At 35.9% G+C, this 15,131-nt stretch overlaps 1 protein-coding gene across 2 annotated transcripts in view; it reads left to right on the forward strand.

The window, feature by feature from the left end:
- The window catches only part of LOC108907447 (cyclic nucleotide-gated cation channel subunit A), a 68,660-nt gene that overhangs the window by 24,782 nt on the left and 28,747 nt on the right, over positions 1-15,131 (forward strand). The window contains exons 2-4 of one of the 2 annotated variants that reach the window (XM_023454849.1): positions 1,171-1,350; positions 1,909-2,066; positions 11,975-12,211. In XM_023454849.1, the coding sequence (XP_023310617.1) occupies positions 1,197-1,350; positions 1,909-2,066; positions 11,975-12,211 (549 nt within the window). In that variant the 5' untranslated portion in view covers positions 1,171-1,196. Of the gene's footprint in view, positions 1-1,170; positions 1,351-1,908; positions 2,067-5,383; positions 5,527-11,974; positions 12,212-15,131 lie in introns of those variants that run through there. The other variant, XM_018711129.1, reaches the window with a different exon arrangement.

Consider the following 15,131-nt stretch of genomic DNA (forward strand, 5'->3'; position numbering starts at 1 on the left):
ATTAATTTTGCTTAGTAATTTTTCCACTGATTCGTACAATCAAAATTTTCAGTCACGCCGTATGTTTCGGGAAATAAAAGCGAATAATCTTGCTATACTTTCCGCGCATTAATTGCAATCAGTTCCAAACGTTTGTTCGTGTACAGGAATTGCAATTGCCGATAATTCCTCCCGAAAGTGCTAAATATTGCAAAACCTTTCAGTACAGAGATAAATTGTAATTGCCAGTAAATAGGATTTTTCCTCTAATCAAAAGTTTTATTCCAATTTATCTGATTGTCTGGATTGCGGGAAATAACTCAAAGTTGGTCTGATTGTGTTTGAACTGAAACAAAAAGAATGTTTTATTTTTGGAGGTAAAAGAAACTAACGTTTCTAAAAAACTTCGTCTACAAATTACGCGACTTATCTTTTTACCTAGACGCATAAACCTTCTTTCCACCGAGGCCAATGTTTGTCTATAAGGAATCAGTCGGTTCGGATATCTTTGGTGGTATAATCTACCACAGCGTTACTATTTTTTTCTGGATTAGAAATACATTTGGAGCATGTCAACATATTCATCATTGGTATAAATATTATTTGCCATAATTATTCTGACAATAAATTAAACAATCGGTACTAATTATTGGTTAACAAAAAGTGTCAATTTATTAATATGATAAATAACAATTTATTTGTTATGACATCCGCCTACTTTGTATGTATGTATGTATGTCGGAGGGTGGTGGAATTGTTTTTCCACCGCGGCACTTAGGCCTTATTAGGCCCCTTGTACATCCTCCTTCATTAATCGAGTACTTTTCTTATCCTATTTACTACACGGGTGGCTTGGTGGCAAAGTCTCGTACAGTTTATGTATGATAGCACGGTCTTGAGTTACAGAGATTTTCTTTGCTCTGTTCTCATTACCATTTATCGGGGACCACACGCATGCGGAAAATGTTGAGCGACCCAGGTCTCTGGTAGGCTGCCACAGCCACGTCCCCGAGCCTGCCTTAGGTCATCCATCCAAATTCCAGCCTGCGTCCGTGATGCTTACCTCGGCAGATCGAAATCCACCGGCCAAGACACCCGCCTACTTTTTTTTTACAAATCATCTTCATCAATTTTATTACTATTTCCGCTCATCTGGATTTGCTGTGCTTATACCGAGCGTTGTTGTTGCAGGAGCTGCGCACGTGCCATGCCCTACGATGTGGAGCTACGTGATGGCGGCGGCGCGAGGTGACCCCCGCAGACGCCCAGGGTCGGTGTTTACGGTGCAATCGGCGGGGGCCGGACCTGGCCCCTGCAGGGACGGGCTCAACCACCCCAGATGCCCCATCAACTCGCACAAAGGATACCAGAGGGTAACACAGGACGATGTATTATTGCAGGCTATTTTTTTATTTCCTTCGGACAGGGTGCTTACGGCGAAGAGACAGAGGCACTGATTTTTTAATGTCTCAAAGTCAAAATTCAATAAAACATGTATTGCTACAAAATTTGGATATAATTAGGATATAATTGATTAAAACAGTATAACATTCCATGGTACCATCATTGATTTGCCCCTGTTGTTTTCGGGCAAGGCTGTGTGGGGGCGGATCCGCTATCAGAGGCTCTGATGTTGCTGTTGATGAAACCGTTCTTCAGGTAACATTCCGAAAAAAACATTACATTATTAACAGAGGACTTGTGCAGTTCTTGAACAACTTTTACATAATGTTTTTATATGGAAATAGATAATCTCTTTCGAAGACTAAAATATTTTTAAAAGCATTACTTCGGCCTCTGTCTCTTCAGCTACTATTTTTTAGATGTAGTTTCGTAGATACCTTTTTATTTTTCACAAGAGTACGTTTTTTGTAGGTTACTATACTTTGTAAACAAAATTCACAACCTTTGGACCGTATTCAAACTCTTGTGCGATTTTTCAGAAGGATATCATTTCGAGAGGCTTTTCAAGGGACGAACTCAACTCGAATCTCTCAAGAGATGGGTCGAGGGACGTGCTGGCCGAAGTACGGGTGCATACGCCCTATGCGGAGAGGTGTCATAGCCCTTCTGAAGCACCTTTACAGGTAAGAGGTCCTTTACCGTATGTTATATCGTTTTTTATCAGTCAGACATCGGAAAAATTTTGTCATGTTAATGTTCAAGGGGGTCTTACTTTAAAAAGCATTTATTTCCCCAGCATATTTTTTAAATTAGTCAATTACCTTATTTTAAAGACACCAATGTCGAAAAAATTGTATGCGTTGTATTTTTCTAATATATTTTATTGTTGATTAATTTCAATAATAATAGTTCTGCTTCAATACAAGAAAAACCCATTTCCCAAGATATATCGAAAACATTTTTGTTGTTTAAATTGGTGAAAAAATGTCAGCAACTTCTTTCTTTAAAAGTCATTTTCATAAAATATAAATTGAAATAGTTATTTGAAAAAAATATGCCCAAAAAAGTAAAATTTTTTCAGTCATTTTTTGGTCCTTAAAATTAATAAAATCGATAAAAATTTTTAACGGCATGATAATACAACTCTTTACGAAGAAAATAAACCGAAAATCGTTACTGTAGGGCCATCCGCTGAGAAGATCTAACCAATTTTCGAGAGCGCCGTTTTTTCAAAGAATCGATATATCTCGAAAAATAATTAATATTTTCTAATTTTTCAAAAATCTACTCTTTTTGGCTTGCCGCGGGCTATGCTTGCAGTAAATAGAAAGTATGGGAACAATTTTTAACGGTTTTTTCGATATATCTCGAAAAGTAACACTGCAATTGATACTTACAAAAAATCAGTCGATAGTTCTTTTTAAAACCCACAACTTTCTCATTTAACATTTTTCGATTGGAGCTGCATTTTTTTAGTTATTTTAGAAAAACCGTTTTTGCAACTTCGCGAATTTTCTAGCCATGTTCATCATTTTGGATCGAGTTTAAAAAACAAGAAACTCAATTTAAAATTTAATTTCATATACGGTAATATTTTTTTCAAGTATATTCTATAATACTTGGACTAATTAGAAGGAACTTATTCGGTATCTGTGAAACCCAATTTTTTACATTTTTGTTTAGGAACTAGCGCGGAATTTCTAAAGCGAGCTCCAGCCAATATCAATTTGTTTACTTCTTAGTTCCTTGAGTGAATTGAATAAAAGTCCGTCGTATTTTTTACCGACAATTTATTTAAGTAAGAGAAGTCTGCATGCAAAGCAGTGATCTACATTTGTTATGGAAACTCTCTAGGTAAAACCAGAATGAGCCCGGTTTTGCGGGAAAATGCACAGTTTACCTCCGGATCTCATCTACCATAAAAGTGAATGAAATGGGAAGTGCAAAGCGGAATATCAATTACATTTTTTGTTAAACAAGGTACCAGTACAAAGAAGCCAATAGTTTGAAGCAAAATACCCTGCTTATTTTACATATGTATGCATACAGTACAGTATAAACTGTTTGTGTCTCTTTTTATATATAAAAATCTTTTTTGTTTCAACTAAACCGCCTAAATAGCTTCATCATCATCTGCAAACTTCTGAAAACTCTTTTATAACAGCATTGTCGAATAATTTCTATTGTTTAATAACTTTCCCTTGTATTTCAAGAAATATTTTACACTTCTTTACCCACATTACATTATAATGCTTCTTTAATAGTATTTAGGAATATTGTAAGAAAATATTTAGAATGTCTTAGCGTATATTTCAAACAATAGCGATAATCGAAGAGACAATATATATTAATTAAGGAAAAATCCTTTTATTTGAATCCCTATAAATTTCCCTTGAAATAGAAAGCTTCGTATACATTTCCATAACAAAAAGATAAACCCTTAAAGACACTTTCTAATAGTAGTCACATCGGAGCATCTCTACTAATGGATGCCAAACAAAAAGCACTTTTAAAAAACCTAGTCGTTATTTTTATGCAAATGTGGCTGCAAACAATAACCCACTCGCTTGCTTTTTGTCCAGTAGCCAGCGCTCCCAGTCAACCTTCGTAAGGTGGGGGTCGGAAAATTTAGAATTTTTTCGCATTTTAATATTCAGGGTTATATTCCGCGGAAGGGTAAGGAACGGAAAATAATTTTTAAAAAGGTATTCATTGCAATTAGTCTCTCTGATACGTGACTGTATTAAATATCGTGTGGGAACGTGCTCGCAATTAGATATTTTAATGCCTGGACAGTGGCGCAGTTGGTCAAAAACGCGAAAAATGTTTAAGAAATTTCAAGCTTTGTTCCATATTTTTTAACTCTTAACAAAAAGCTTTTTCGATTTGTGCCCTAGATGAAAATTAAAAATTGTGTTTTACTTTTCAAATTAACATGCTTTGATACTTTCACAAACAAACGATAGTCCTAGAAGAAAATTGTATTGTTTTGTAAGCCATTGTTTAATGTTGATTAAATAGGCCCTATTTTGGTCGTTTACCTTACTTTATCAATGAGTTTGTATGGGAAAAATACATTGAGATAAACATTTTTCTAAAAAACATACCGTACCACTTGCAAATGCGATAAGCAGAGTACAGCCAGTAATTGATACAAAACCAGAGGCGTACGTTTCCACACAATTTCTATATGCAAATTTTAGGATTATAAATCAAATCATCATACGATAAAGCATATTCGACATTATTATATTCTTACTGTGCTATTATTTTCATTAAAGTTATTTTTAATTTCGTGCTTCAATACATTTTTTTCAACATTTGTAAACAAAGTTTCAGACATTTTTAAATTTTCACAGTAAAAACCACAAGTCTCGGCAATAAACATTGTAATAGAACTGAAGATAATCTAAAATTAAACTAACAAATTTTTCTATTACAAAAAAAACGCTGACATGCCATTTAGGACATAACTATTCATAAATTTTCATGTAGCATGCAAGTCGGGGGTGATTCCAGCAGTTCTCAACAAGTTTTATTCATTTTAACCATCGTTTTGCAGTTCTACGATTTTGATTATTGAAAATGATTATTATTAACGCATCTTACCTCCCATAAAAAAAGCCTCTTCAAAAAACATTTCGTTGCCCTTGCATTAAAAAAAAATACCTTAGATAAGTTGGCAGCTAAAGGGGTACTAGGCACCATTTCCTCGGGTATAGTAAGACGTCAGATGGTTGGATTCCTATTCTGAATGCTGAATAATAATACGCTGCCTCCTCTCCCATACAAGTCTTTGACTTCAAACCTAACCCTCGCGACTAGAATGTGGAGTAGAAGCTTATATTATTACTATTATATTATTTAAAGCATTGGCGAACCCCTTCCGAAAAATACCTGGTCGCGCCAGCGGTCCTCCAGCCCGCACACATTAGGCACCATCACCATCCCATATCGCTATCATTCTCGCCGCGGGGCTCAGTTTCAGTTGTGTTATCGGCCCGTCAATTATCGGATCGCAGTGTGCGGTGTCGATAACAATTGATGGGGTTTTCGCGGGACAAATTATGATACTCGACACCAGCGCCAGCCGAGATGGTAACGGTGAAGCTGAACATAACTCCGATCACCAATTATTGCACGGTACGTAGCCTATGACGACGAAAAAAAATTTGAACATTGCGGTGACAAATCGAGGGTAGCTCTAAAAAAGGGCGTTTTTCGTGATAGTCCAGTTCGTAGAGGTTCGGCCTGTGTCAAACCTTGATAACCGAGAAATAACTAATATTTTGTAGCTATTTTTATTACGAACAAAATCATGTTCTCAGCATTTTTTCGTACAAAGTCATCCCGCTGAGTTATTTAAAGAAAACTACTAAAAAAAATTGCTGCAATGCAAAATTAATTTTTAACTTTTTTCGTTCAATTTTTTTGCACGCAAACAGTTTTATACCTCCAAAAATGTTTATTACCTTTACATATTCACATTCTAACACCTTCATCTGTTTTACTTTTATACTGAGAGGAGAATTGTTTTAGATTTTTTCACAATTTTAAAACTTTATTTAGACGCGCTAGCTTACGTCATTAAGTGCGATAGAGAACATGACACGGACAGGCACAGCATCGTCATAGTAAACATATATCATTTATTATAAATCTGCCATAATGCGTAATAAAAATGTAGAATGTTGTCAGTCGCACTAAATGACGTCACGACGCCTTCATTAAAGACATTTTTTTACCACTGTTGTTTAAGTACACAAACAAAATTATGCACATCTAAAAGAATTTAAATCCAATAAAATGTTTATATGAAAAACCTTATTTGTTTTCAAAACATTGTGTATATTTTTCGTTTTCTAAAATCTGTATATACTTTTTTAAGCAGTAAATTTACAAAAAATATATCACCATTTAATAAATACAGGTATTTTATCTAATGACAAAAGCCCTCATTATTTTAACGGAAAAAAAAATCAGTCAAACTGTAAATAGGATTTGCTTATGATTATTTGACCCATTTGGCTCTCTTCCGTTTTATCCCGGAAGCGTTTTGTGTGGAACTTCACAGTCGATTATATCATGTACCTCACATTTTCATCTAAAACTCGGTTCTCATGCAAATTCGATGAAGAGATATGAGGGAGCTGTCATCTAATTTACTTATATTTAAAAATACACGAATATGACACTGAACATCGTACATAAGGGGAGATACAATAATCATATTCGCCTACGCCTCTGAATCCCTTAGGACCGGTCTCGGATGGAGTAGAAGGCCCCAATTGGGACTTTAGTATTCCCACATATCAAATAGAATCACCATCACATTCGACTCCCCGCATTGAGAGAAAAATGAATGCGCTTAAATTGATATTAATTATAAGTACTCGTTAATAAAAAGTAAAATTGTTTAGAATTTATTTAAATGAATGTTGGAACACTTATTTGCTTGAGCAAAATAAGTTTTTCAGTAAATCCCAAAGACTCGCTGGCCTAATTCAGTTTCTAGGTATTTCAATAGGTAATTTTACACCCTCTTAAAGGGAAGGGAGTCTTACCACGTGATACCCTTGCTGTTAGGGATCAAATTTTCACGTCAAAGTGTGTATAGATCAAATACAAATTGATTTCCGGACCTTTTCCTTTTTTTTCTTCAGAAAGTTGAAAGTTGAAAGCTCAATACTTAATTAGGTATGTATTTTTTCTGTGACTTTCTATACATGATAGGCGTCTTTTCTTGTATATATTGCCAATGCGAATATCCTAGCCGAATTCCCAATCATACTAACATCAAATTCTTCATTTGTTACATTACGAAGCGCTCTATTAAACTCTCGGCAATTTCCAGCTCGTCGGGGATTAATCAGACATCAGCGACCGCTGATAATTTATTTCCTGTTAGTAGGTACGCCTGGATTTGTCCGAGAGGGCAGACGGGTCGCCTGAATCCTAGGAGTCCTTGAACGTCCAGTCGTTTGTCGTTCCAAATCCCGCTCTTAGTGCTCTTACAGAACCACTTAGCTCTGCGGCTAGTTACCTAGAGTGGTATTGGGGATTTGCAACCAACTACTTTACCACGCATCCCTTAATAAAATGCTCTTCGAATATTTCGTAGGCAGTTAACAGTCTAAATACAGCAATTATTACCTATCTCGAAATTGTCACATGTATGTTATAAACAAATTATCGGAAAAACGTTTTACATAACGATACACACTGTATATTTCGTACACAGACGTATAAGCCTCAGAGACATACGTCGCAACTGAAACAGCACTGGGGGTTAAACTGTATTGTTCCTAAATCGGGGTTTTCTATCTGTGGACGCCGTTAGACAAGTCTGCGTTCTAACTGCCCTTTTTATAAGACCTTTGTCGCCTCAGCCGGTGTAGATTTGTAGAGAGAATAGTTCTTACACATGCGTTTGGTCACATACCCTTTGTTAGATTAAAGCAATACCCTTTCTTTCGATTCGCCATTCTCGTATCGCGAGCAAAACGTAAACCAGAAAATATACACTTATGAAAAGATAAAAAGAATCCGTAACCGAACGAACAGAAAAATTGTGTGGTCGCCTCAAATTAAAAGACCATCTAGAGAATTTAGGATGGGCCTAATAGCATTACAAATCCAGATTAAATAGAGCCTTATTCCCTTAAAGAGGTATAAAAACACCCGCAGTGGGCACGAAAAAGGGCCAAAGGAATTCATAAAACCAAATTAATCACGTTCTGATAGCCCAGAGGAAAAATATAATTCTGTGTGTCTCAGAATTTTAACAGGCGTTTTTGTGGAATTTACAGAATACCTTTACAGAATTTATACTGAAAATAGCCTTCAAATAAAGTGTATAATTAACACTTTACAAATTAGGGAATTAATTAATAATAACTTCACAAGTATCTGCCTTTTTAGATGCATCAGCAAGCAACTGTTTTGGTATTTTCATGAAAATATATATTATTTTAATACATAACTATGCACTGTCCATAACAATCACGATTTAGTTATACTAAGTCGTATTTTTCACAAATCTAAAGCCAGTTCAAAATAATAAACGCAGTGATATTTATTGTTTCTAACTTAGAATTCTCTTGGAAAAAAAACATAGGGAAACAGTTACAGAAGTTCTCCCAGATGATTCCATTAAACCTCTTAATGAATGCAAGAAGTTTTGTTAGATCGTCTTGAACTTGGAAGAAGTAATCAGAAATTCATGGAAATATACCGTTAAGATCTCGATTAGAGCCGTAAATTTCTCGAACAAGATGGGGCAAATAAACAAAGATGCCACGATCCCCATTTTTTGCATACTAGCGTTAATTATCCCAACGGAAAAACATTATATTGATTTAATAAAACAAATTAATACGTCGCTCTAATTTAAATTTGAACAGTTGAACTCTCTTTAGAAGTAATAAAAAAACAATTTCTAATTCTTCAATTCGTTAAAAATAGCATTCACAACACATTAATTGAGAACAATAGCAAAGAAATTCCAGTCCGGAGTTTTCAATTCGAGGCCCCCCCGCATAATCCGATTAGCTAAACACGCCGCTGTTAAAAAAAAAACAATTAAAACGGATAGGATAATTTCTCCATCCACCCAGAGCTGGCAAAGTGCAGATAAAAATAGACACTTTGAATTAACGTCAACCACCGGAATTAGATTATTTTTCTCGACCTACTCTAAGAAAAAGCAACCGGATTCCTTCCTTCAAAAAGTTATCACAAAAGTTCTATTTGGGGCAATAACCTTCTAGGTCATTAAGTGAATCGCAAATCCCATCATTTCAGTTACACGTGAATTTTCAGTTCCTCGATCATGGTCAGTCTATAAATAAAATTGGCTGTTGGCACCTATTTTGAGAATTTTTCACACTATAACATTATCTGTATATACAAGTAGTTATCCCTACAAAAATGTCACGTAAAATAGAAATACCCTTATCTAACTCATTGATTTTAATTGGAGTTCATATTATCAGGCTGTAGTATGGTTATATTTGTTCAACATTTCGCATCAGCTACTACTGTTTATACATTCTTGTGGTTCTAATTTAATAGTGTGTACAGATTCTCAATGATACTGTTCACGTCATCATTTCAAGGCTTAAAACTCGCATCACCTATGTAGGATAAATAAATTGAAAAATAATTTGTTGCCAATTAACCCACTTGGAACATTAATTAATTAATTCAAGACAAGCTGGCAAAGTAAGAGATTTATATCCGACAAGTACATTTAGTAAATTTAATTAAGTAAAGTAGGTTAAGTTTTTTTTAAGTAATTTCGTTAGTTGAGTTGGATGACAAGAAATTTGCATGTTTTAGTTTACTATGTATCCTATTAGAGGTGTTAAGGAACGAACCTAATCATGTCTTGTTTGATTCAAACCTTACAAAGGTACAGTATCTCTTTAACAAAAATGTATGTCAACATAGATGAATTCATCATTAAACTTTGATGACCATGATGACGATGATGTTGATGAATCCGATGCCGGTGATGATGGAAAACATTCACACACAGGAGCTTCAAATTTGTATTTGTGTCAGAACCTCTCACTTCTTTCTTAATGTACGCTCTAGTATCAATTTCTTTACGCTTTTCTATTACTATATAACGACTGTGATTAAGATTGTCCTCAGCCAGATTCGCCATGAATTTAAATCACGACGGCTTAGGGGGCACCAATATATGCAAATCGGAGGGTCACAGTGGCTAAATTTTGGATAATTGTTGGCTTTACCTTTTAGCTATTGTGCTTACCTTGTCAGACAGCAACGAATTTATCTTTGCATAAATTAGCCAAAGTACTTAAAGTTTTAAACGCTGCTATAATAAAGGGTATGACAACTTGCCAATTATTCCAAAGGATCTGGGAAACGATTTAAATAATTTTTACTAAACAAAGGATGTTAGCTATTTTTTATTTATATTTATATAACATTGGAGCAATATTATTAGAATTATGAGAGATATAAGGACAAAACATTTTTGTAGTAAATATTCAAGTATCTTGGTCTTGGTTTTGAACACTGAAACATTTTTGAACAACTTTACAATGGCATAAAAAATAGTGCTTGATTGCAATGGTTGGCTTCAACATTGAATGATTATCGTATTTTTGTTCTTACAATGGAATATATTGACTTTTTAGGAATTACTCAATGCCAGTAACAATATTTATTTATGACATGGCCTTTGTTAACACAATTCAACAAAACTTGGCCCTCTAGACGTCAGATAGCGCACTAGCTTCCGTACCTGGGCTAGGTAGATTTTCATTATCCCGTCCAATTAATACCGCTGCTCATTTACATTGCTCAGTAGTATATTTGGATTCAATTAAGATTTCTATCATATTTTATGAGCGCTTTAGATGTTTTAGTGTAGTTTATGGCATAGTTAACTGCCATTCGAGACGTGACGGGCTTCAGAATTCCGAATGGCGCTGTCGTTAGACAATTAGCTTTGGATTTGGTGGGTTTTATTGATGATTTACGTCAGATAGCTATCGAGGTGTCGTTGTTTGTCATATATTGAGTACATGGAAGGGTTTTGATTGCAAATTAGTAACAATGAAATATAAAGCTTCAGCTTCTTTGTTGAAAATTAAAAACAATAGATAAGTAGGTAAATTTTGATTATTGTTTTTTTTTATGAAAGTACTGAAAATGAAGAAAGTGGTTGTATAGTTAGTGATATGCGATGAAAAAATACTTTTTTTACTATACAAACAGTGTGCTTCATAGCTAAGTGTATGTTTGTTTCATGAAACTTTCAGCATCAGATATTTTTCTGAGTGTACATTGCAGTTCCAGCACATTCCTCGCGGTTCGGAAGAAGCCTGAAAGTGACAAAAGCTTTCAACAGCAGTGTTTATCAAAAAAAAAACAGGGCTTCAATCTCACATCGCTAAACAATAGCTATTTCCTCGTCTTTGTGGCTAAAAAGTAAGAGCTTTCCTTTTACTCGGGAACCGCTTGTCGAAGAGAGTGCATGTCTGGAATTTGTTTGCTTATTCCGGAACTTTACATACCTATACACTTCATTTAAACGGTGCTCATCCGTGTGTAAATGTTTTCGATGCAATATCGTTCTGCGTGTTTCATTTCACTGAGTTCTGTCAAACTGAATAGAAAAGTTGATCTTATGAATTTAACTTTGTGCCTAATCAGAAATGTTACACAGTCAACGTTTCATTTTTCAACATTTGATCTCTTGAAGAAATTAATTTTACTCCGAATAAAATGATCGATGCGAAGCTTCACACAAGACATTATCTTTGCTTGTATCTCCAAATGCACATTTGTTTTTACCACAATGTCTGTCTGTGTGTACGTATAAATATTTCACTTACTTTTTCCCATTTGTACGCATTGCATTCTAGGGTACGCAGAATACATTCTCACAAACCGAAATACTAGAATAGACAAGCCACTCGGCGTCACTCCTTTTCATATCTGGGCCTCTAAATATGTCTGCTTCAGCGCGACGCGTCATCGAGCCGACACCACCGAACAATACCCGAGTCCCCCCATTGTCATCCAAAGATGAGAGAGTCCTTTTTGTCCGCAGGAAAATACTCAACAGAGCCGTCTTTTTTCGACCGTTCGCGGCCGGCTGAGGAGGGTGGCGGCTTCCTTGCAAGCGGCCATCCGCTTCCGAAGGTTCTCGCGCAAGGAAACACAGCCACCGGACTGGTTCGTCGACAAGAGCCACCAGGACGAAAGCGCCGACCAGGACGACGGCCCCGAGCCCGCCTGCTGGGGACACCACATCGTTGTGGACCCCGCCCTGCCATCGCACTATAAGGTAGGTGTCACCCAAAGCAATTTCCTTCAATGTTTTTAATGTCGGATACACCAGCAACTAAAATAAATGATTATTTTTTGGCTGTGATCTCTAAATTATTATACGTCATACAGAATTAGACCCAATCAATCCAAACGGCGACGAAAGCTTATAGCTTTATGGAACTCACAGTCAGAAAAGACATCTGTCAAATTGAAAGGCTTCAACCTATGCACCACTGCACACGGCGAACATAAATACCGGCAAGAAGACTTAATCTCCAGTTTCTTCTAGCATTGTGTCTGAGGTAGCAACAAATCCGGATTATACAACAATTAACAACCATAGTAGCCTGAAAATCAATGATCAAGGATATTGGATAAATACATGACAAGGAAAAGGAAACTGTTAAGCCAATTGGCATGGTCGTTGTCAAACAAGATCTAGTAAGTTAAAAGTGCTGAAGATTTTATCAAAACATCAGAAGATAGATCTAAATTTTATCCTAGTATGTTTGGATGGTAAGTCATTATTTACAAAGGTGAGAATTAAAGAAATATTGAAAAGACTTCATCCAACCATCATCGCAGAAGGTAATGGCGATAATTTAGTGGACTTGGCAACAGTGTGCACCAGATGTACCAAAATTTATGAATAAATTGAAGGAGCAGTCTACAATTATCCTAAGCCTTGGTAAAATCTTCATAGAATCCTTCGAAATGAAGACCCTGGCGTCAAAATTTTTAAGCCAAAGTGTTGGTTTAGATACATTGACGATACGTCTATCATCTGGTTTCGCGGTTACAGAAAGATTGCTAGACCAGAATAATGAAATACATCCAGACATCACTTTCACATGAAACTGGAAGAAACCAAATAGTATAGAGCATATTTTACAGAAAACCACCATCCATTTCAGGAAAAAATCTATCATCAACACATTATTGCATTGAGGAACTTTGACGAGGAACTATATCTCTTAGAACCAGCCAGAGAAAATAGATGTACTAATACAAACATCACAAGAACACCAAGGAATAAAGAGAAGGAAAAATTGTAACAACTACATAACCTAACAAAACACTAAATTATCTTTTTGTAGGCGCAGAATGTTCCATTCTTAATCCTCACAAGTGGCACTTGAGGTGTTAATAGACAGATAACGAGCGTTCAAATAAAAACGTGGTCGAAGTTGGCTCTGACACATTGGACGTAGGGAATAGCTTATAGCGACCAACTTAACCTCATTTCTCAACGAGCTGTATAGCAGCTGTCAGTTTCAATAACGTTAATGACTATATAACTTTATTTTAAAGAATAATCGTGATAACAATAACAAACAATTAAAGGAGCTGCGGAAAGTGTCCCCCTCCTTGTTATAACAATAAATTAAAGCAGCTGCTGAAAGTGTCCCCCTCCTTGTTCCAAGCACTTTTCACACCTGTTCCTCAAAGAATTAAAGACATTTTCTAAGATGCTCGGGGTATTGTTAATTTCACGAATCTTGTCTATAAGTCGAGCCTGCAGATGGTTTAAATCAGGAATAGGCAGTTCAAAAATAGTGTTTTTAAGGTAAGGCCACAAAAAGAAATCACACGGCGTAATATCACATGACCTCGGTGGAAATTCATGTTCAGCATTGAGACTTATTAGTCGATTTTGGAAAACTTCCCTCAACATATTCATCGTCTCGCCTGCCGTATGTGCCCTTGCGCCATCTTGTTGAAAGTAAAAGTTTGTAATTTCGTTTTCTTCCAGCTGGTTAACAAAAGGAGCGATAATTTCTTCTCTATACCTTTGCGCAGTAAGAGTACCATTAAAAAAAATAGGTCCATAAATCCTCCTTCGATTGAGAGCACACCAAACTCCAATTTTTTGAGCGTGTAGAGGGCCCTCGACAAAAAAGTTATCTGGTTTTTCAGAAGACCACATTCTCATATTCTGTGAGTTTACGTAACCACTTAAATGAAACCAGGCTTCATCAGAAAAAAAGGTGATATTATGAAGTTCACCGTAGTTGTTTAAAAACCATTCACAAAATACAGCCCGTCGCGGAAAATCAACTTCATGAAGTTCTTGCTGACAAGTTAAACGATAGGAGAACAAACGCAAATCTTTTTTTAACACTGTGTGGCAGGTACCGACTGATACTCCCACCATTTGTGATAAAACACGTACAGAAGTTCTTGGCGCATTTTCCATTATTTGTTGGACAGTCATGGATAAAAAATGCGAATGTGGCGATATAATTAATCACACTTGCCTTGTGCAATGTCCCACTTGTAAATACACAACAAAATCGTAGAAACACTGGTCATATAATGTAATTCTATGAACAAACCGTAACCAGTCTGTTGTTTTATATAAACGGTATTCCAAACACAATTTCGAGACTCAAAAGCAGCGCTTTGAACTAAAAAGCTTGCCCTGGCGAAAGTTCCCATTCTGCCATTCTCTGGTAGGAATAAAAAAACAGGTACAGCACAAATGCTAAAACTGTTTCAACGACGTATATGGTAAATTAATCGACGAAGTGCTTTCTCACTGCAGCGACTGCTAATTTCCGTACGAGGTAAACGAGTTCATATTTATGTGTCGTTTTGGAGGTAAAAGCAAACTTCGGTCGATTGCGTCCCGAATAAAAAGGTCGCTATGCTGCGTCTAATTAAGTCTTAATTAAATTAGGACAAAGTTTCCACGTCGGTAGGTTCTGCATCCAATAAATTCTAACTGAACATTCTTTAGATTGTAGCATACCTACAGTGCATTCTTTAATTTCGCGTATTATAGAGGTACAACAGAGAAGCATGCTCATAGATGAAATAAATAAGTTCGGATATCTTTGAGTGCTTACCGAATAAATAAAAATCACTTCACTGCATCAGCAATTCAATTCAATGACTTTTATGAACTGCAGGTAACTGCAGGTATAAAATGAGAC

This window comes from Anoplophora glabripennis, unplaced genomic scaffold, assembly GCF_000390285.2.
Source record: "Anoplophora glabripennis isolate ALB-LARVAE unplaced genomic scaffold, Agla_2.0 scaffold5, whole genome shotgun sequence".
Classification (NCBI taxonomy): Eukaryota; Metazoa; Arthropoda; class Insecta; order Coleoptera; family Cerambycidae; genus Anoplophora; species Anoplophora glabripennis.